Here is a 23780-nt window from a genome sequence, read left to right as displayed (position 1 = left end):
TCCCCCCACCCCAGCATCTTCTCTGAGTGAGTCTTTCATGATTCTCTCCCATGCCCACCCCATTCTGGCCTCATGGCCTCATTACAAGCTGGTTCCCTCTGGTCTTCCCTTGCCTGGTTCCTTTATATTACTCAGATCTCAGCATTATTACCTCTTTGGTGAGGTCTTTCCTGATCCCTGAATTCTCAGCACTTGTTGTTTGTCTGCTATTTCTTTGTTTATTGAATAGTGCACTGTCTACCCTACTAAGGCATAAGCTCCATGGGGGACCAGCACTGTGTCTGTTGGTTTGCCCTTACAGAGACAGAGCAGGGCCAGGATTCCAGAGCAAGACCGTGTCGGAGGAGCCTGCTCATAACCTCTACCCTGCCTGAGCTCCATTGATTTCTGTCACATTATTATTGACTAGTGAACTTCTTAATAAAATTGGTGCTTTTTCCTTTTCAGAAATAAAAGCCATAATCAAACCTCAGTTTATTTGAGGATAGGAAGAAAAGTATGAGGAGGGTCCCCCCCCCCAGGGGGGGAAAAAATATATATATATATATATTGCTTTCTTCAAAATTATTTTGTTCACGATGGCTACTGAAGGAAACTCAATGCTATTTACTCTTCTCATATTAGGGTTCTCTTTTCTTGGAGTTCCTGGATGGCTCAGTCTGTAGCATCTGAGTCTTGGTTTCCACTCAAGTGGTGATCTCATGGGTTGTGATCTCATGGGTTGTGAGAAGGATCCCCAAGTTGGGCTCTGTGTTAGGTGGGGAGTCTGCCTAAGATTCTCCCTCTCCCTCTGCTCTATCCCTGCTCGCTCTCTCTCTCCCCCTCAAATAAATAAATAAACTTTGAAAAAAAGTTCTCTCTCTTCATAGTGGTTTCCTGAGTTTCTATTTAAAACTCTTGGAGAAAACGAAGCTATGGGGATGCAGAGTACTCATTAAGCCTTTTCTTAATTGCTTCATCATGAGGCAAAATGGAGGTGGTTGTGAAGTGATTACTTTATGGTTTTACTCACTATGTGAGGTCTGTGACTCATAAACTCACTTGTATTGGGCTATTTACATCCTCTATGGAGTGACCACATTTACAGACCATTTGGTTTTTTAAAAACAAACAAAACACACCTGACTTAGAAAATGGTGCACAGAAAATATTTCTTAGAAACCATGAAATTTACAGTAGAATCTGTTTTCAGTGGACATTTTTATAAATTGTTGAATTTCCTTACTAACATGAAGAAACTTTCCGTTTGTTTGGAGCATTATCATTGAAAGTATTTCTAACATGGGTCTGAACAAGGGTTGTGTGCAGATTTGGCTAGAGGTCAATTTGTTCTTCTAATTTTTTGTTTTCTGCACTTTGAGGATTTTCTAAAATAAATGTATATTATTTTCATAGTGTGTACAGATTTTTTTAAAATTATATTATTTGACAGAGCACAAGTAGGCAGAGTAGCAGGCAGAGGGAGAGGGAGAAGTAGGCTCCCTCCTGAGTAAGGAGCCTGACATGGGGCTCAATCCCAGGACCCTGGGATCATGACCTGAGCTGAAGGCGGTTGTTCAACTGACTGAGCCACCCAGGTGCCCCGTGTGTACAGATTTTTATAAAATATTTTAACATGAATTGAATCTGGACATATTCCTATCTTTGTCAGTAGTTTAATGGTAAACATAGTTCAATTTTCTTGGCCTAACTGGGTCAGAGAATAATATTTTTAACTTTATTTTTTTTAAAGATTTTATTTATTCATTTGACAGATGGAGATCACAAGCAGGCAGAGAGGCAGGCAGAGAGAGAAGGGGAAGCAGGATCCCCGGAGAGCAGAGAGCCCGATGCAGGGCTTGATCCCAGGACCCTGAGATCATGACCTGAACCGAAGGCAGAGGCTTAACCCACTGAGCCACCCAGGCGCCCCTTAACTTTATTTTTTAAATAAGTTTTTGTTTTTACGTATACGGTCTTACTGTTTTTCTTCTAATAGCTCTTTGAATTACTCTTTAAAAACTGACTTATGTTGTATCAAATATTTGCATTTCTCTTTGAAATTAGGTAATTGGTATAGGATTTAGTAAGAGGTAAGTAAGGTTTCATGTTTGATTTTTGAGCTGTTAATCATTCAACTGTTAATGAATGTGTCTTTATTGGATCACTTCTGACCATGGGGCACTTGGATGGCTCAGTCTGTTAAAGCATCTGACTCTTGATTTCAGCTCAGATCTTGATCTCAGGGTCGTGAAATTGAGCCCGATGTCAGGCTCCACACTGGGCATGGAGCCTACTTAAGATTCTCTCTCTCTTCCTCTGCCCCTCTCCTGGCTCTTAAAAAAAAAAAAAAAATCTGTTCTGACCAGTGTACAGGCCAGAGAAAGGAAGAACATCTTCATAGAAAAATAATTTCCCTTACTCACTGATTCATAATTTAGATTTAGAGTTAAAAGCTCTTTTTCTTAGAATTACAGAGTTGAAAGGGACTTCAAGACACTCTTGACCATCCCCCTCATTTTACAGATGAGGAGACCAAGACACAGAGAGAGAGATTTCCAAGTCTCATGGCTGATACAGGCTGAAATCTTATTTTGTGCACTGGAATTTTTTCAGGTTTTCCACAGCCCTTTACCTAGACTCTAAAAGGATATATTTGTCCTAATTACAAAGACTGGTTGGAAATTGCATTCAATTAAAAAAATAACTGAATGGGAGAAACTTTCTGGAAAACAAATGGATAATATGTGCCATGTTCCTTAAAAATTTGTTTATTCCGTTTGACTAGTAATTTCACCTTTAAGAACTTCTCTCAAGGGGCATCAGGGTGGCTCAGTGGATTAAAGCCTCTGCTTTCGGCTCAGGTCATGGTCCCAGGATCCTGTGATCAAGCCCTGCATTAGACTCTCTGTTCAGCAGGGAGCCTGCTTCCCTCTCTCTCTCTGCCTGCCTCTCTGCCTTACTAGTGATCTCTGTCGGTCAAATAAATAAAATCTTAAAAAAAAAAAAAAACTCTCAAGAAAATAATTTACTTTGGACAAAGGTTTATGTGTAAGGATGTTTATCACAGCATTGTTTTTATTTTTTTTTTTAAGATTTTATTTATTTATTTGACACAGAGAGACACAGTGAGAGAGGGAACACAAGCAGGGGGAGTGGTAGAGAGAGAAGCACACTTCCCATCAGGCAGGGAGCCTGATGTGGGGCTTGATACCAGGACCCTGTGATCATGACCTGAGCCAAAGGCAGACACTTAACAGCTGAGCCACCCTGACTTCCCACACAGCTTTGTTTTTAATAGGAAGAGAATGGAAAAACTTGTTCAACCATAAAGGAATGCTTAACTGGCTGGGATATTATGTGGCCCATTAAAAATCTCATTATTAAAGTGTATTTAATGAGCTTAGAAAATGCTCTTGATATTTGTTAAGGTAAAAAAAAATAATGATGCAAAAGCCAGAAAAAGAAATTGGTCCCAATTTTCCTAAGTACTTATAGGCTTAGAAAAAAACAATATATAAGTTAATATGTAAAATACACATATATGGAGATTTTTACTCATTTTTTTTCTTTTCAGTATTTTCCAAATATTCCTCAGTTGTCATGAATGATAATTTTAATGAGAAAAATATGAACATCACATTTAAAATATATTAAAGTATATATATTTATATATATATAAAATAATCATAAACCTAAAATGTGACCATCATAGAAGAAAGAACACTGCAATAGTTGTAACATACTGAGTTCTCAGGGGAATTCTGCCTCTGTAAAGAAAGTTCTGGCTTTAGCTAAGTGTTCACATCTGTTTAAGCCTTAGCTTCTCTCTCTATAAGGAGGAGACTGAATCAGCCAATCTTTCTTCCAGATCTAAAATTTGATTTAGTATATTAGTTTTCTTTTTCATAGGGAAGAAGCTCGTGGGTCATAATAAATAATACATAACAATAAAACTAATTTATTAATCTTTTTTATGGCATTCACACTAACCACCACTGTTCATTCACCTTTGGACCTGGTGCTCTTTTTTACAGATTGCTACTGAAGCAATCGAAAACTTCCGAACTGTTGTTTCTTTGACCCAGGAACAGAAGTTTGAATACATGTATGCACAGAGTTTGCAAGTCCCGTACAGGTAATAACCACTGAAGAGTGGGAGGGGAGTGTGGGGGCGTTTATTTTGTTTTTAGAAAGATTACTTTGGCCAGAAGGTAGGGAACAAGTGGAGAAGTCACTAGAAGGGAACCAGCTGGGAAGCACTTGTAATTATTCAGGAGACAAATCATAAGACCCTGACCTCTCAGAAGTAGATCCTGTAACAGTGGGTAACTGATGGGAAGCAGAGGGGGAGAACAGATAGAGAATAACTCTCTGATATCAGGTTTGGGTAATGACCCTATTATTTGCTCTCAGTGGGGATGAGTTCTCTATAGAACATGAAATTTGATGTATCTGTGGGACCTGGGTAGAAGGGGTGATGCTTCCTTGAATATGCCTTTCCTTCCTCTCTTGAGGCTTCTCTAGTAGAGAACTTTGGTATTTCCTTTAATGCACTTATCCAGTGACGGTTCTAAACAGTCAGCCCAACCTCTCTGAGTCTCTTACACAGTAAAAGGAGAGAGTTGGACTTGATTGATGGGTTTTCAAACTCTTTTTAAATAAGTCTTTTTTTCTGAAGAACTTTTCATTTGAACTCCCAATATATGAGACAGATGGAAATGGAGTTGACCTGGTTGAGGCCAAGGTAGGAGGCCCACAGGGCTGCCCGTCCCATTCACCAGCCTGTGCTTACCTCCTCATCACCTGGGTCACAGGGCTCAGAAAATCCACCAACATTTATGCCATTGTGTTGCCTTCTCTTACTCCCCCAGAGAGTTCAGTGCTTCCTCTTTTCTTCCCCTAACATGCTTTTTATAGGGTAACTTCATTGCATGTTTTTTATATGGTACCTTCATTGCATAATTGAATCAATAGTCAACTTGACTGGTGGGTCCCCAAGGGCAAGAATATGACTGATTATTTTCTGTCACCCAGCATGGTTGCTGAAGCTTGTAGGTATTGGGTAAATGTGTGTTGAACAAATGTTGACTCTAGAGTGCATATATTTTGTGCATCCAAAAGTGGAGGGAAAGGGAAGGAACTTCCATTTATGAATCCCTAACAGAACCTTCATGTTTTCCTTGGCTTATTTTAACTTTACCTCAACACTTTCAGGTATAGCTAATCCTCCATTAGGCAGTTTCCTAAAACTTCACAAGTAGAAAAGTGAGCACCAATCTTACCTTTTTGGAAACTGAACCCATTTTTATCTGCCATGCCCCGTGGCTGATCTAGCAAAGGTAATGTTTTAAGGACTGAGCAATGAAAGTCAAGTTAGCTTCATAACATCTTCTTTTCAGAAACTCTTTGAGGAAAGCACACATCTTCGGGATCTCATTTTCCATCACCCAGGCAATGATGTATTTTTCCTACGCTGGCTGTTTCCGGTTTGGTGCCTACCTGGTGGCCAACGGGTTCATGAACTTTCCGGATGTTCTGTTGTAAGTATCGGGTTAATATTGGCAATTGAACTCTAGAAATATAACTGAGGTAAACATACTTCATGCCTGGATAGAAAACCTTCCTGGGAAGCTTCATGAAGAGATCCTGGTGATTCAGAAGGTGAAATCTTGCCCAAGTCTCTGTGCATTATCACAGAAGTACCCCCAGTTCTTTTGTGGAATCAATGACTATCCCTTCCCCAGTGCTGACTCATACATTGGCCTTTCTGAATCTGTGGCTCAGTGGGGGTAGTGATTCAATGAGGGGTTCCCAGGAGGTTTTGGCGTTTGGGAAGAAGCCTAACCCTGAACAAGGGTTTGGATCCTTTTAACGAAATTTCTGAACAGGGAAACAAAAGAGCAAGTGTGGGACACTGAGCTCTGCAAGCCCTGGGAGTTTCTAGAATACATTTGCTTTCCTTGACACAAGAAGAGCTGAAGGTAAGAGCTGAAGAAATTAAGAAATGACAAAGGAAAAGCTAGACTGGGATTTGTGCTCCATTGCTATGAAGGCAGAAAATTTCCTCCGTCAGGGAAAGACAGACCTGCACTTAATTATTCTTCTGAAATACTCAGATGTGCAGTTGGGTAGTGAAAAGTATGTATAATCTTTCTAGGCATCTAGATTTGGTGGTGGGTGAGACTCTGCCCTTTGCTAGAATACCATCGTTAGTGGTAGGACAGTTTTACATTTAAACCAGAATCATCTAAACCTGGCTTATCTAAGGTGTTGAGGTAATGGTTTCATTCTGTTTAGACATTTGCTTGTGTATGCATTATGGCTAGCTCAGGATGACCTCAACAGAGGATTTATAATTTCTCCCTAATTTTCTGTGTCTGACAAATGATATGCAGGAGCTACTTATGACTTGGACCAAAAGACCAAACCAAGCATCATTGTCATTGGGGCTTCAATTAGATAATTATTTGATATATTGTTTCACTTCAAGGTAAGGCATCGAATTGATGGAAGTTGCTGACACATGGGCATTTAGATTGAGAGGATCAATCTTTTGAGTAAAGGAAGGGAGAGACCTGTCTGAAGATTAGTCCATTTGTAAAAGATCTTATAAGAGTAAATAATGACAAGCCGGAGATTAACCATTTGTATAATTTTCTAGAGCCCAGAGGAGATATGACGGTGTTCTTCTGGGCGGGTTCCCAAGTACTGTGTTAGTTCCAGGCCCACTGTTTTTTTTGTTTTTAAAGATTTTATTTATTTATTTGACAGAGACAGACACATTTGACAGAGAGACAGAGAGAAAGAACACAAGCAGGGTGAGTGTGAGAGGGAGAAGCCGGTTTCCCGCTGAGCAGGGAGCCTGATGTAGGGCTCGATCCCAGGATCCTGGGATCATGACCTGAGCCTAAGGCAGATGCTTAACGACTGAGCCACCTAGGTGCCCTCCGGCCCACTGTTTAAAAAGGTGTATGGAAGTAGCCAAATTATGGAAACAGCCCAAGTGTCCCTTGGCCGATGCGTGGATAAAGAAGAAGAGACATGTATATATAATAGAATATTACTCAGCCATAAAAAGAAAGAAATCTTGCTTTTTGAATGACAATGGTGGAGCCAGAGAGTACGATGCTAAGCAAAGAAAAAGTCAGAGGAAGACAACCACCATATGATTTCACTCACCTGTGTAATTTAAAAAATAAAATAGATGAAAACCGGGGAGTGGGGGCGGGGGGAGAAGAGAGGCAAATCCAGAAACAGACTTAACCACGGAGAACAAAATAGTGGTTAGCTGAGGGGAGGTGGGGGGATGGGTGAAGTAGCCGGTGGGGATTAAGGAGGGCACTTGTGATGAGCACTGGGTATTGCTTGGAAGTGTTGAATCAGTATATTCTACACTTGAGACTAATAGTACACTGTATGTTAACTACCTGGATTTTAAATAAAAACTTGGAAAGGAAAAAATAATTTAAAAATAAAATAATAAAAAGGCACATGGAGAAATGTGTCCAGAAGAGGGCAACTGGGGTGTCCAGAGGGAAAGGATTTACCAAAGAAGTAAAGGGCCTTTTTGACAATATTCTAGTTAAGGGCTGGATTATGTAAAAGGATTATGCAAAAGTTCTTTTCTTCCATTTGAAAAGAACTTTTTAACAATAGACTTAATCAAACTTGCTACTTCCTAAAACAAAGGATGGAAGCTGACTTAGGGGAAGTCGCTCAGGGAACAAACTTTGAGAACTGGACTTGATATCCTGTAGAGTCCTTCCCAGCTTTAAGCTGCTGTGATTCCCATGCCGTAGGTTAAGCATGAGGATTGCATCTTGAGAGCAGCATGAGACCTGTCTCTATAAGGAGCTCACTCTTTGCTGTACAGCTCCCATGTTTTCTAAGAACCCAGGGTAATTTCAGCACCACTGCCCATATCTGTTATTTTTGTTAATAGCTGACTCCCAATGTTACATTAGTTTCGGGTGTGCAGCATGATGATTCAGCTTCTCTATACATTATGCTATGCTCACCACTAGTTCAACTACCATCCCTTCCCATACAAGGCTATTTCAATATCATTGAACTGGATTCCCTATGCTGTACCCTTTATTCCCGTGACTTATTCATTCCCCAACTGGAAGCCTGTCTCTCCCACTGCCCTTCACCCATTTTGCTCCCCCCACCCACTGCCCCTCTGGCAACCATCAGTTTGTTCTCTGATTTATAGGTCTGATTCTGCTCTTTGTTTATCCATTCGTATTTTTAGATTCCACGTGAGGGAAATCATATGGCACGTGTCTTTTTCAATCTTATTCCACTTAGTTGAATATCCTCTCGGTCTGTCCATGTTGTCTCGAATGCCTACACCCATTATTGATTGCCACAGTCACACTGCTTACCAACCAGCCGCTAAGCCCCAGTGACATGGAATAATAAGCATTCGTATTTGCGCTCAAGTCTGTGGGCCAGCTGGGCGGTTCTCCTGAGCTGGGGTAGACGGCAGATCTCAGCTCCTCTCATCCGTGTGTGCAGAAGACTACAAGCTAGTTGGCTGGAGCCCACACAGCTTGCCTCCATCTGTGCCTTGTCCTGTAGCAGGCTAGCTGGGCTTGTGGTCGTGCCAGAGAGAGAAGGTACACCGAGCCCCCTGAGTCATAGGCTTAGAACTGGCAACAGTCATTTCCGCCACATCCTGTTGGCCAAAGCAAGTCATAGGCCAACTCGGATTCAAAGGCTAGGAAAATGAATTCCTGTTCTTAAATGGAGGAGCTGCCAAGTCACATTACTAGAAGGTGAGGTGAGAGAAACAGATGAAAAATGGGGCTATTTTACGGTGTATTACGCTGACATGAACTATATGAGGACAAGAGTCTGTTGGTTTTATTTTTTAACTTCTGTCTTTCACTGTTTGCGGCAATGCTCTGTGGTTGAAGAAAGGTAAGCTGTCTACCATTATAACCCAAATTCTGCACATGCTTCGTCTGTGTTTTTGCAGGGTCTTCTCAGCTATTGTCTTTGGTGCCATGGCAGTGGGGCAGGTCAGTTCGTTTGCTCCTGACTATGCCAAAGCCAAAGTATCAGCAGCCCACGTCATCATGATCATTGAAAAAACCCCTCTGATTGACAGCTACAGCACAGGAGGCCTCCAGCCGGTGAGTCTGATGTTTTGATGGTAAGACAGATTCCTAACTGATGAGTGGAAGTATTCTAAGAGGAAATTTAATAAAATCTGTGGGTTTTTTTTTTTTATTTGCTGGGAATAAAAAGAAACTGCCTAGATCATGAGGTCATTTTAGTAAATGCTAAATGAGGTCATTTTAGTAAATGCTAATCATTTATGTTAACATCCAGTACTTTTGTATAACAAGGCTACAAGGAGATAGACTGCCCAATTTATAAGCAAATCCTGTTTACCAGGTTTTATTACATGTAGGTTAATGTATTGTTGTTTTTTTTTTTAAAGATTTTATTTATATGACAGAGATCACAAGTAGTCAGAGAGGCAGGCAGAGAGAGGAGGAGGAAGCAGGCTCTCCGCTGAGCAGAGAGCCTGATATGGGGCTCAATACCAGGACCCTGGGATCATGACCTGAGCCGAAGGCAGAGGCTTTAGCCCACTGAGCCACCCAGGCGCCCTGTAGGTTAATGTATTCTTGGGGAACATGTCTGAGTTAGCATATTTGTGTTGCATTAACAATCCCTGCTATAAAACCCCTGACTCTTTTCGATCTTACTGATGCATTCTGGGAGTAACAGCTGCAGCGTCAACGTAATACAAGTTCACTGTCTTTGGACACCTGGTGGTAGAGGGGGTTCTCTGTACTGTGAGTTTTCAGGATTGCCATAAGCACCTTTATTGTCACTGTTCTGATTTTAGAATACGTTGGAAGGAAACGTGACATTTAATGAAGTCGTGTTCAACTATCCCACTCGACCAGACATCCCCGTGCTGCAGGGGCTGAGCCTCGAGGTGAAGAAGGGCCAGACGCTGGCGCTGGTGGGCAGCAGCGGCTGTGGGAAGAGCACGGTGGTCCAGCTCCTTGAGCGGTTCTATGACCCCTTGGCTGGTACAGTGGTGAGCACACTTTCTTTCTCACCTCCTCACTTTAACTTTTTTATCATCTAAATGCCTGCATGTATGTAACTCTTGACTATAAGCCACAGTTTTTCCAACCCTTGAACAACAGTCTCCCTGAAAGTCATACATCCTACATACAGGCTCCAAGCTGTGTCTGCTTTCCCAGGCTGCTTCTCCAGGCTCTCTCTTCAACTGCCCCGCCACCCTCCTTCGTGAGTGGCCTTTTTTATCACCCTCCCCCTTCCCCTGGCTAGGCTTCCGCTTACACGAGAAGAGCTAGCAAAGAACTTAAGTAGCCGGAAAGATAGAGGAGGGGGAGAGGTGCCAAGAGAGACAGTAAGATGGGAACCAAGGATGGGGTATGTTTCAAGAAGGAGAAAGTAGAGTCTGCAATGACGGATCCTGTGGACAGGTAGGAAGATGAAGACTGAAAAGACATGATAGGATTTGACAATGAATGGACTACTTGTGACATTTTTAAGTGTTCTTGGTGAATGGGGGTTGTGGTGGGAACGCATTTAGCTTGGCTGAGGCACTGTAAGAAGGGGAGGTGGAGACTGAGTGCAGACTATCTAGAAGATCAAAGGTGAAAGAAAGACAATTAAAACAGCAGTGTGAGCGGGGAGGCAGAGTCCGGGGGAGACGGTCAGGACGGGGAAAGCTGGAACATTTTTATGGCTGAGGATGAGATAAAATTATTGAGAGGGTATTGAAACACATTCTAAGGAAAAAAAGAAAAGTGAGATCAACAACTTGAGGGACCAGATAAAGAATATAGAGGGATTCCCTTTTTCTCATGAACTAAAAGAATAAATGAAGGGTCACATTTATTCATTCAACATTCAACAAACGTTTACTACTCAGTAAACTTGTAAGCTTGTCAGACACTATCTTAGGTCCTGAGGATGAGCTAGGAGTCATAAAGGGAGTGGTGAAGTTATAAATGACTACAAGAGAGAATAGGAAAGAATTAAATTAGGAAGGAATAGAAGAAATTTTTATTATGTGAGTATTAATTATTGGTTGTACTCAGAGGTGCTATTAAAAATATTTAACAGTAAGGGCATCCAAGTAGCTGAGTTGGTTAAGCGTCCAACTCTTGATTTTGGTGCAGGTCATGATCTCAAGGTCATGAGATCAAGCCCTACATCGGGTTCCATGCTGGGTGGGGAATCAACTTAAGATTCTCTCTCTCTATCCTTTCCCCACCCTTCCCTTTCTTAAAAAACAAACAAACAAACAAACAAAAACTACTAGAATTTCATGGGCACTGACCAAACAGAATGGATACCTGTTCCGTATAGTCTTATTGGTGCCTCAGCTCCACATGGACCCCACTTGCATTAAGGACGGTCGTGAAAGTAGAGGTTTCAGCCTGTAGTCCAGGGCCCTTTTTAAATTCAGTCACACTTAGCCATAAATATTTTTTTAATTGTATTCTACTCAGTCTGTTTCTTAACTGCTACATGAACTTTGTCTCTTATTTTTACTTTCTTGGTTCATATTTTCTGTGGATTCTGATTTTATGCTTCAATTTTGCTGTTCAAGTTTGAAGAGGGAACTCTAACGAAAGAGACAAAGGAAGCAATTATAGAAGGAAATGTTAGCTCTTAGACACTGATTATGACCCTTAACAGATGTTGAGTAAGCAGTGTATTAAATGTTGAGCTCTAATGAATTATAGGTTATGATGTCTGCACTCAAAGACTTTACCTGAAGAGATAAGACATATACTTCCATGAGTTATATAAAAGAACATAGGTCTAGAGCTGGCTCTTACGGGACCAGTAGAGCTGATTGCCTGAGGTTGAAAGACTGAGCAGTCAAGATGTCATTTGATGCAAGAGACAAAGTGAGGGTTGCTGGAGGGATGGTGGGTGGGGGGAGGGGGTAACTGGGTGATGGACATTAAGGAGGGCATGTGATGTAATGAGCACTGGGTATTGTATAAGACTGATGAATCACTAACCTCTACCTCTGAAACCAGTAATACATTATATGTTAATTAATTGAATTTAAATTTTAAAAATAATTAAAAAAATAAGAACCTCAGCAAAAATGAGAAAAATAAATTTGAAGTGGAAAAAAAAAAGGATAACGTGAGCTGTGGCTGGTAGGTGATTTGCTCCCAATGTCCATATAGCTGATTTTGGCTGAAATAGCAGACTTAATGAGAGCTGTGATTCTTAAACTTTTAAATTATAATCCATTAAGGAAGAGCAAAAAAAAAAAAAAACAATCTCACGACCACCCCACTGCACTCATAGTCACCTCTGTTAGTTTGGCTACTAACTGTAAATTTAATCAGCCTAGGCCTTCCAGATTTTGCACAGTGCCTCTCGCTGGTAGAACCACAGTTACTTTCAGAACCAGAAGAGAGTCTGGGAAACAGCCGTTAGCCTTCCACTCCCTTCATATATGGAAAGGCAGAGAAGAATATGGAAATGAATGCCAAGTGCACAGGGCAAGAACCATCTCAAGACAACACTGAAAACACAAGAAAAACAGCGTGTCCTTGTCTATTGTAGGGACACTGTTATCGGCTCCTGTACATTTGTGCTAGGGCTTTGAAGTCCTGCCAAGTGGTACACAGCAGCCAGAATTCTAGCGGAAGTGTCCTCAAGAAGCACGAACAAATGTGCCAAGTTTTGTTGATGCATTTCAATTAGTAACCCTTAGTAACCCAGTCTGTAGGTGACTAGTAGTTAGTTCTCCTTGCCGTGTAAACATGAACATGGCTCTGGGCATGATTGCCCATAAGAACTGAAGAAGGATGTGACCATGAGACCCGGAAGTGTTCATGACCATCGGTGGGCCTTGAATGATACTTTGAGTCATGGTGACTGGAGCTGTGGTTCTCAGAACAACTGAAGAACACAGCCAGCCTGGCTCATTGCATTCCGTCAGGATCTGGCCTATTAATTTTTACAATTTCCCCAGATGATGCTGATGGCAGCCATCATCTGAGAACCACTGAACTGATAAATTTGAAAGGTGTAGGTTAACCTGTGGAGAGTCTTGAAAAATGAAGCTACTGAGTTGTACAGCGGGGGCATTCCAAGTTTTGTGGGGCTGGCAGGTTGTACTTTTTTTTTTTTTTTTAAGATTTTATTCATTTATTTGACAGACGGAGATCACAAGTAGGCAGGGAAGCAGGCAGAGAGAGGAGGATGTAGGTTCCCTGCCGAGCAGAGAGCCCAATGTGGGACTCAATCCCAGGACCCTGGGATCATGACCAAGGGCAAAGGCTTTAACCCACTGAGCCACCCCCAGGTTGTACGTTTTTAGGGACTCTACCTAAGAAAGATACAAAATTATGAATGCAAAATTAGATACAAAAGTGAATATTTACTTCTAATAAAACAAATCACAACAAAATAGTGAAACCTTAAAGATTCAAATCCTTTTTCTCATTTATTTATTTATTTGAGTGAGAGAGGGCATGTGCACAAGAGGGAGCACAAGTTCGAGGAGAGGAGAGGGAGAAGCAGACTCGGTGCTGAGCACTGGGAGTACTTGGGGCTCCATCCCAGGACCCCAGGATCATGATCTGAATGGGGGGCAGACTCCTCACCGACTGAGCCCCCCCAGGTGCCGCTCAGGTCCTTTCCTCTATAGGCTGATATGTCAATACTCACCCAGAAGAGTTTCCTGACTGCAGCTTGGCCTCCCTCCCACCCCCGAACACAGTTCAGCCCCCAGCAATTACCTGCAATTCGGGACTCTTGAATCTGAACATCATTACCTTCACTGTTAAATCGCCTCTGGTCTTAGTCTTCCCCGACCTTTCCTGTCTCCCCTCTCCGGTCTAGCACACCCACCATCATCAGAAGCCTGTTATCATGGTCTGGATATTACCGGTGGGCACCCGAGCTAACATGGGGGCTTTCTTCTGTGATGGAGGGCAGAGTCATCTTTCAATTATAAGGCACTGTGTTACCAAAACCCAACTTATAGTGTAAAAATTCAACCCCAGGTTCCATAGTTACTGTTTGATCTTGTGTAAGTCTCTTAACTTTGCTCATTTTTTTAATCTGTAAAATGGAGATTAAAACCACACCTACTCCAGGGGCGCCTAGGTGGCTCAGTCAGTTGTGTGTCTGACTCTTGGTTTTGACTCAGGTCAGGATCTCAGGGGTGGTGAGACAGAGCCCCCACCCTCTGCTGTCCCCCCTACCCCGGGTCACTCAGCATGAAATCCACTTGGGTTTTTCCTCTCATGCCCCTCCCCCCACTCACCACACACTCACTTTCTCTTTCTAAAATAAATAAATCTTTAAAAACACACACACACACACAAAAAAACCAGCTATCTTACTAGGGGTGTTGTGAAGATTAAAAAAGAGAATGCCTGAGTCAGGCTTATCACAGGACCTATAATCCAGTCAGTGCTCAATAATTTATATCTGTAATCATGATTTCAGAGTACATATAGCAGAATACTACGTATTTACCTTTTGATTATGCTAATGAAGACAGCAGTACATTTAGCAATCTAAAACAAGATAGTAATTTAACCTGGTTTTACCTTATTATTACCAAGGGGTTGAATTTCCTGGTTAAGTTTTATTTAGGTCAGTGTCTCTTGAACAGTGTTTCCCGATCCCCCGAAGTTCCTTGGTCTTCCCTCAGACCATCACCTATGCCTCAGCCAAAGAGCCTCTGCATTGGTCTTTTTTCCATCTGGGCTTCTAAACATGTTTTCTCTACAGAAAGGATGCTTCAGTTAACACAGGCTTTAAGAATTTTCAATTCCAGTGTATCATGTGGGACTGAGGAGGACCAAGAGTGTTACTGTATTCAGCGTGATAAAGAAACTCATTAAAATTCAGTGGGATCATTGAAATTTGTCTAATGATACTAGTTAAGCAGTGTCTGTTTTCCTGCCAGCACCATAAGCTTGAAGAAAATTAAGCTACTCCTTTCCTGAAATTTCCATTTCTCAAGTACAGTATTCCATCTCACAAGATCTGCTGTTGTGCCACATTCTTGTATGGTTTTTACTGCCTCTCTCTACCCTCTACTTCCCACTTCACTTAACACTGTGAGGAAACCTAGAACATAGATGCTGAAATAGTCTCCATGGCAACTGGGCTGGGTACTAAGAAGGTCATGACTGTGTTTCCTATCCCTACACTTGCCAGCTTCACAAACAGAAGCCATGTTCCTGCAGCAGAGATTGTACCTGCCAGCTATCTCCCAGGGGCACCCAGTCAGGCACATGAGATCCAGAGGGTGTATATAGCATGGTAGACCCTCACTAGCACTACAGGAAAAGGCTGAAGCTGAGTCACTTGCTTCGCCAGAGGGAACGACTAGTTACCTCACTTGAATACCAGAGTTCTCTTGCAAAGTTGATGTTTGGTGCAGACATATGTGCACCTAAGCAAGGCTGGAAGGAGCGCTCCCCAGGCTCCTGCAGGGTAACCCAGGGAGCCAGGTCACCAGAGAAGAGACAGCTTCTGCTTCCCACTCCTTTGGCCCAACACAGTAGATGTCTGCTATTATTTCATCTGCCCAGACTTCGTCCCTCTACTGTAGTTTCCATTACAGTGACACGGAGTGACCAGTCTCTGATGGTCTTGGGACACAAACCCAGTGCCCAGCACTGTGCTGGGTGGGGTCTACTCAGGATCTTGTGCAGTACCTAGTTCTAGGAGTTTAGGAATTATTATCATAATTCCCATTTTACCCTCAAAGAAACGCTCAGAGAAATTAATTCATTTTTTTCCAAGATCAACAGCTACTTAGAGATCCAGCAGCCACATTCCCATACTTCTTTTCCATTTAACTGTTGCACCCCGCTCTTCCAAAACCTGATTCTGAGAAGACTGACCTGCAAACCTATTGTGTGCTCACAGTAGTTACTGATTTCCAGTCTAATCTCGGCTACTTTTCTTATGAAAAAACCAATACTGTAAGAATAAGGGTGCCAACAAATTTTGTGGTATAAAACAGCATAAACTTAATATCTCACAGATTCTGGAAGCAGATGTCTAGAATAGATTTCAGCAAGCTAACATCAAAGTGTCACTGGGATGGCGTTCCTTCTGCAGGCCCTAGGGGATCGTTTTCTTCTTCTAGCTCCTGGCCCCTCCCTCAGTCTTCAAAGCCAACAATGACTAATTGAGTCTTGGTCTTATTGTACTCTGATACTGTCCTGCCTCCTCTTGAATAGTTAAGGGCTCTCATGATTACATCGGGCCCACTGGATCATTCAAGATCATCTTATTTTGAGATCAGCTGATGAGCAACCTTGTACCTTAATTCCCTTTGCCATGGCATGTAACATTCAGAGGTTTCGTGGATTAGACTCTGGGTATCTTGGGAGTGGGGGGATTATCCTGCTTATCACATGCATATGGGAACCCAGAATTCAAACAGAAGGAACGTGACAGTTCATCAGAGTGTAAAACTGTGACCTAGTTCAGTTAACTTTGACAGTCCAAACGCAACAACAGCAAAAGTGTCCCACAGTAACTTGGCAATTTCAGTGTATGAGATAAGGATACCGATTTTGCTAAATTAAAAATGTGCCAGTCCTGAAGTTACCTATGAACTCTCATTTTCAGCTGATTGACGGCGAGGAGATAAAGAGCCTGAATGTCCAGTGGCTCCGAGCCCACCTGGGCATTGTGTCCCAGGAGCCCATCCTGTTCGACTGCAGCATTGCGGAGAACATCGCCTACGGAGACAACAGCCGGGTCGTGTCACAGGAAGAGATCGTGCAGGCAGCCAAGGAGGCCAACATACACCCCTTCATCGAAACACTCCCTGATGTAAGTCTTTCTCCAAAATAGGAGCCTATGGCAGCCTCCCTGGCCTGCACTTGGATTTCTAAAGGGCTGGTTTTCCAAAGGTGAAGAGAAGAGAGCAACCAAAATACACACCTGTATACAACGTCTTGCCACGCTTCTATCCCCATTTGAAACTGTTTGCCTGATCACCCGGCTGGCTTCCCTGGTAAGCAAGCCTGACCGAGAAGGACATATATGGAGGAAGCCTTTCCCTCTGAGTCTCACAGCACCCACAGAAGCAGGCACAGCCCCTCTGCCCCCATTTCTTTCCCGACCTTCCTTCTGCCTCCTTGCTGCTCTCCCCCAAGCTGCAAACCTACCTCTGGGAAGTCAGGCCAGGCTGGGGAACTGAACCCAGGTCAGAAAGAAGGCTCTCCCTGAATAGAGCTGAGCCCTTGGTGTGACTGTATTACTATGTAATCTCTCATCATTGCACATTTCATGGTCCCCAGGCTCTGCTTAGAGGGCTGATTCTTGAAATCTTCCATGGGGCTCCCGAGCTGTTTGTTGCCCATGGATGCCCTCTGAATTCTTCCTGGGAAGTTACATAAAAGGAATCTCTTGCCCTCTCTTAAGCCCCTTAGGTTAGGTACTGCATTTTGAAGTCACCTTGACCTGACTTGTCTGTACCCCCCCCATTATCACTAGTTTCTTTATCATAAGGAAGCACCCCTCAAAAATAAAGCTCAGTAGTCTCAAACCAGCGGGGAAGGCAGTTTCCTTATGGGGAAAGACGGCAATACCAGCTCTTTCCCCGACTTCCTGTGGCTCTTCCTGTGATATCTGCTGCCCCCACATCATAACCCCCCCCCGGGGGTGGAATTGTCCCTCTCCCCTTCTTTTAAGCTTCATGCCTCGCTATGGATGATCAGTCTTTCCCAAGGCTAGAAAACTTGAAAGATACAGCTTTTTTTTTTTTTTTTTAAGATTTTATTTATTTATTTGGCAGAGAGAGATCACAAGTAGACCGAGAGGCAGGCAGAGAGAGAGGGAAGCAGGCTCCCTGCTGAGCAGAGAGCCCGATGTGGGACTCCATCCCAGGACCCTGAGATCATGACCTGAGCCGAAGGCAGCGGCTTAACCCACTGAGCCACCCAGGTGCCCGAAAGATACAGCTTTAATCCCCTTTACTGGTTACCGTCTTCCTTCAGAGTCACAGCCCTGCCTTACCTGCTACAGCAGGATCATAGGGTCTCAGTGCAGCCTGGAAACCCCTGCCCTCACATGGGACACACAGCACTCCTGCCTCCTGAGGCGCCTGCGGTTCTGGGGTCCTTGGACTCCACCCGCTGGGGGAGATCTCAGTCTGACAGCCCTTGGACTAGGACAACCAGACATAGCCAATAAAAATAGGCAATCCTACATAGAACATGAATTTTTTAAAATATTTTATTTATTTGACAGAGATAGATCACAAGTAGGCAAAGAGGCAGGCATAGAGAGAGGGGGAAGCAGGCTCCGTGCTGAGCAGAGAGCCCGATGTAGGGCTTGATGCCAGGACCCCGAGATCATGACCTGAACTGAAGGCAAAGGCTTAACCCACTGAGCCACCCAGGTGCCCCACAGAACATGGATTTTTAAGTGAAACTCTGGGGGTCAGAATCAGAGCCCAGGATTTGACTAAAATTCCAGCCTAGCAAGGAGCTGAAAATTATGATAGTATTGTCTTCTAGGTTATACATGCTGTCACATCTTGTTTCTGCTCTCTCCTACATGTCCTTTTAACTCCTGTCCCTATCATTCTATTGAGTAGTTATTGACAGTTATCTACTGTGGGACACAATATGTGAAGAACTTTGGGAGAACTCTGAAGTCACAAAAATTAAACCAGGATATTTATGTTAGCTTTAAGGTTAGATATCTAGATGGAATTCCTTAGCATCCATTAAGATTTTTGAAGTGTTTTAAGATTTATAAAAACAGATACCGGAAGGTTAGCTAGCATCCCAAGAAATGGCTTCCCTTCCTGACTTCAATGCAGAGAGCACCACCTGCTGGTTGTAAGTAAAATGAGTTTCATTTATTGCTTAGCCCATTTTAAGTCAGATTTCCTTCCTTGAACCAAACTTTGCCCAGAACCAAACTGCCCGGAATATAACGAAACCAGAAGACTAGAAGAGACTAACATTGTAACAGTATTCTTTCTCATAAAGATATTGACTTGTTTACACTAAAACATAGCTTCTCAGACCTAAATGTCTATTTTCTTTTTTTTAAAATTGTTTTTAAAGATTTTTATTTATTTGAGAGAGAGAGAGAGAGGAAGAGAGAGAGAGAGTCAACACATGTGAGAGCGGGAGCAGGAGCAGAGGGAAAGGAAGAAGCAGACTCCCCCCACTGAACAGGTAGCGTGGGGCAGGGCTCCATCCCAGGACGCCAGGATCATAACTGAGCTGAAGGCAGAGGCTTAACCCACTGAGCCACCCAGGTGCCCCCCAAATGTCTATTTTCAAGAAGAGAGATCAAATCTGCCATTGAGAGCTACATTTTTGGTGTATACTCCTCTGTGAGCCCATTCTTAGCTTCTGAACCGAAACATTTTTGTGTGTTTATGGAAGCGGTTATCCTATTATCTGTGGACAAACTCTTTTTTAGGAATGTTAGTTCTGTGTCTCCTAATAACAAAACCCTCTTCACAGAAATACAACACCAGAGTAGGAGACAAAGGAACCCAGCTCTCTGGGGGCCAGAAGCAGCGCATTGCCATAGCTCGCGCCCTTGTTCGGCAGCCTCACATTTTGCTTCTGGACGAAGCTACGTCAGCTCTGGATACAGAAAGTGAAAAGGTACAAATTTATTTATTTATTTTTAAAGATTTTATTTATTTGACAGAGACAGACAGCGAGAGAGGGCACATAAGCAGGGGGAGTGAGAGAGGGAGAACAGGCTTCCCACGGAACAGGGAGAGCCCTTGGTGGGGCTTGATCCCCGGACTCTGGGATCAGGACCTGAGGCGAAGGCTGATACTTAATGAGGGAGCCAGCCAGGTGCCCCGAAAAGGTACGAATTTAAATCGGATTCATTACCCTTGATCTGGTTGTCTTTAAATGCTTCTGTCTTCCATGGTAGAGAACAAAATTCAGCCAAGCTATGTTGATTGTTACTTACATCAGCTTTCCACAGAATGTGGATACCTTCTGCTGCTGTGATTCAAGAACCCTAAGACAAAATAGGGGAAATTAGTCTTGTAGCACCCAGGCTCCAAAAAAATAACCCTGGATCACTTTGTATTGACCGAAGACGCCGTGTTCAGGGGCCACTTTCCCATTTCCACCAGTGTCATCTCTCCGGCAACTGTATGAAGAAGTGGGTGGTTAATGCAGTATAAAAACTGACTCTACCTTAAGATAAATATTAGTAATCATTTTCAGTTTGAGAAAAAGTTGACTTTTCAGGTATCTGAAAGACATATTAATTCTGAGACATTCCCGATCTTTACTAAAATCCCAAAATTCAAGGAGGCTGTGTTCAGCCTGCCCTCGGTCTCCCTGGATTTGCTGTAGAGCTGGACGGACTGGAGGGCCGCGTGGACGGATGTTGTGTGGGTGGGCACACCAGTACACGTTTTCAAATGATGAATGCACAGACCGTATTTATTGTTATAACTCCGAGAATAGATGTCTTCTGCCTCAGAACTAATCCAGTCTAGAAGTCCCTTATCTTCTGAGATGACACATTCCTTGCTTTATCAATTCTGTGATATTTCACGGATACTGTCATTAAAGAAGCACCTCTTGTTGGAAGATTGTGAACCTTATGATGGAGAAGGAAAGGAGAGGCCTGTTTTTATCAGAATTAATTTATGTGATTATTGATCAGGTTGTCCAAGAAGCCCTGGACAAAGCCAGAGAAGGCCGCACCTGCATCGTGATCGCGCACCGCCTGTCCACCATCCAGAACGCAGACTTAATAGTGGTGTTTCAGAACGGCAAGGTCAAGGAGCATGGCACGCATCAACAGCTGCTGGCTCAGAAAGGCATCTACTTTTCCATGGTCAGTGTCCAGGCTGGAGCAAAGCGCTAGTGAACTGTGACCATAGCAGCTGTTAAATATTTTCTAATATTTGTGTAAAACATGGCATTTAATCAAAGTTAAAAAGCGAGTGCTTACTGGAAAAACTCTGTAGAATTATTTGTTTAACATTTCCTACCACAACCAAAGATCATTCCACCAAGTTCAGAGTCTGCAGACTTTAAGATTAAAGGAACCAGAAGACACATTATCAAATGGACGGAAATACTGATATTAATTGCATTCTAAAACTTATAGAATAATTCAAAGTAGATTTTGTTAATAAATTGTATAGTTTTTGTTTATTTGTAACTTACTGCCTTGCTGAAAGATGATGGAAGTGGCAAAAAGTACTGAATGTTTGCATCAAGTGCTATAATAAAGCTAAACTTTTATATGACCAGAATCATCTTGTCTAAAATGCTTATAAATACATCATCTCCCAGTTGGAATAATAAAGATTATTTCTGCATTTAAAGAATAAATAGACTACTTTTAAAACTTCCATTAATTTTTGTGAGAATGGTTGAGTAGTGTAAATAATTCCCATTGTACACGTCTTTTCACAGTGGGTCCTATGGAACCACCAGTCTTCATTCTTTGTGGACGTGATCCTGCTGGTTCTTGTGTTTTCACATTATCATGGTTCTCAAACCAACCACACACATCAGTACAGAATTCTAGGGGCTGGGGTGAGGCTCAGGATGTGAAGTTATGAAGTGTATACTCTGATGTACTATAAATATTTTGCCTTGCACTTACAAAGGGCTCTTACAGGATTTTAATGTTTCTGCACTTTAAAAAATACAACTATTTCTCTGTTTTGATAATGAATCATTTCCCCCAGTAATTGGTTTCTTCCAAAGCTAATGCCTCTGGTGGCAGATGTATGCAAGCATAATGAAAAAAGAAAATACCACAAAGAAGGATACTGTGGCCAGAAAAGAAAAAAAACAAAGCACTACAAACAAGATTGAAAGACAAAATCTGGTAGTAGTATTTGCCATATTTATCTAAACAATTGATATCCTTATGGTCCAAAGAATTTTAAAAGAAAAAAAAAATGTTATCACCTCCAAAGAAAAATGGGCAAAGAACACGATCAGGTAATTCCCAAAGAAGAAGTGCATTAGAAAAAAAAGAAGAAATGCACAATCTTGATAATGAGAGAAATGTAGATTGAAAGAAAATACTTTGGAGGAGTAATAGCAGCCTCATGGTGAAATAAGAGGTTCCTTGCTTTTGTCCTCCCCCCTCAACAACAATAATTTATCATCCATCAACAAACAGAAATGCCTCTGGGGAGCTATGGGATCCAACGCCATAAGCCCAGGGTCCTGAGAAAAGTCTCACCCACTTGTGTGTTGGGTAATAAGCATATAGACCTTGGTCCTGGCTATGGACCCTAGGCCCTCTCAGCCACAGGCCTAGAAAACACTGTTAGACCATAACCCATGGATGAGAGAGCCTTTGTAGAAGCCCAGGAGTCCAGAGGAGAAGTTCCAGGAAAAAAAAATTAAAGCAAAAATACTAATTTAATGCATTGGAGAGGGTAAGAGGAACAGCTTGACTTGTACCACTCCTCTCCCAAGGCAACACAGCTGAGGGCCCAAGAGAGATCTTAGCTCCTTCTCTTTTGGAAGGAGGTGAAAGCATGAATAAGTACGTGGCTTCCCCAGCTGAGCAGAATGCTGCCGAAGAGGTGTATTTTCCTCATCCGGAGTACTGAATCTTGAGCTGCATGGCTTCAGGGGGTGGAGAGAAGAAACTGGGTGAGCAGCGGACAAGACTCTCAGAGGGCACTGAAAAGATACAGATCCTACCGGTTGTGTCATGGACTTGATCAAGAAATTTAGTTGCAAGCCACGTGGAATACGTTGCCTGTAGCTCCCCCCAACTGGCCCATGGAGTATCCCAATGCTCCCTGTTCTTCACTCATACACATACATCTTCTGCCCAGTCCTGGGACTGGTTCTTGTACAAGTTCGCAATGATGGTGGTAAGGGCAAGACTTGACAGACAGCTAGTGGTGAGCACACACAGGAGGCTGGCTCCAAAGAGCGGCCGCAAACAGGAGCTTCCCTGCTACTTTTGGTGAAACAGAAGGAAGGCAGTCACTACATGGCCTGGTGTGGAGTCAAGAGACAGCACATAAGCTTAAGATCTCTGCCAATATGGGGGAGCAAGAAGTGTGGATCAGGTGTATTCATAGAGGATCTGATGAAACCTGCAAGTTACTAGCAGAGCTGATGGGAGATATTTCTCTTCTGAAGCCAGTGAATAAAACCTGGAAGTGACCGCTACTTCACATGGGAAGACAGCACTGTAAAACTTCATGGAACATGAAAAAATCAGGGAAGCATGACACCATCAGTGGATCACAGTAATTTTCCAGTAACTGACTCCACAACATGGAGCTCTGTGATTTATCTGGTAAAGAATTCAAAATAGCTGTTTTAAGGAAACTTGGTGAACTTCAAGTAACACAGAAAGAGAATTCAGCAAAATGAGAAGTTTAACAAAGAGGAAATTAAAAAAAAAATTTCTGGAACTGAAGAATACAAAGAATGAAATGAAAAATGTAATAGAGATTCAGTCAGAAGAGTTTGTGAGACGGGAGATAATGGGATAATCTAGTTGAAGGAGAACAACAAAGAAAGAATGGAAAAGAGTGGGGAAAGCCTATGTGATCAGTGGGATACCATCAAAAGGAGCAGTTTCTGAATTATTGGAGTTACAGAAGGAGAAGAGAGGAGAAAGGGGCAGAAAACCTACTGAAAGATACATCTCAAGCCTGGGAAGAAATTGGATATTCAAGTTTGCAAAGCACCACATTAAATCAATTTAGGTTCCCTTCAACACACATTATAATTAAACTGTCAAAAATTAAAGACAAAGACTCTTAAAAGTAACAAGAGATTTCT

At 42.5% G+C, this 23780-nt stretch overlaps 1 protein-coding gene across 2 annotated transcripts in view; it reads left to right on the top strand.

The window, feature by feature from the left end:
- The window catches only part of ABCB1 (ATP binding cassette subfamily B member 1), a 106174-nt gene extending 84912 nt beyond the window's left edge, over window positions 1-21262 (top strand). For both annotated transcript variants that reach the window (XM_044245944.1, XM_044245945.1), the window contains 7 exons: window positions 4017-4117; window positions 5382-5522; window positions 8966-9122; window positions 9848-10045; window positions 16621-16827; window positions 19485-19631; window positions 20665-21262. In XM_044245944.1, the coding sequence (XP_044101879.1) occupies window positions 4017-4117; window positions 5382-5522; window positions 8966-9122; window positions 9848-10045; window positions 16621-16827; window positions 19485-19631; window positions 20665-20868 (1155 nt within the window). In that variant the 3' untranslated portion in view covers window positions 20869-21262. The remainder of the gene's footprint in view (window positions 1-4016; window positions 4118-5381; window positions 5523-8965; window positions 9123-9847; window positions 10046-16620; window positions 16828-19484; window positions 19632-20664) is intronic.
- The last annotated feature ends 2518 nt before the right edge of the window (window positions 21263-23780 follow it).

This window comes from Neovison vison, chromosome 4 (assembly GCF_020171115.1).
Source record: "Neovison vison isolate M4711 chromosome 4, ASM_NN_V1, whole genome shotgun sequence".
In the NCBI taxonomy this organism is placed as follows: domain Eukaryota; kingdom Metazoa; phylum Chordata; class Mammalia; order Carnivora; family Mustelidae; genus Neogale; species Neogale vison.
This window is presented reverse-complemented; position numbering and strand designations above follow the sequence as displayed.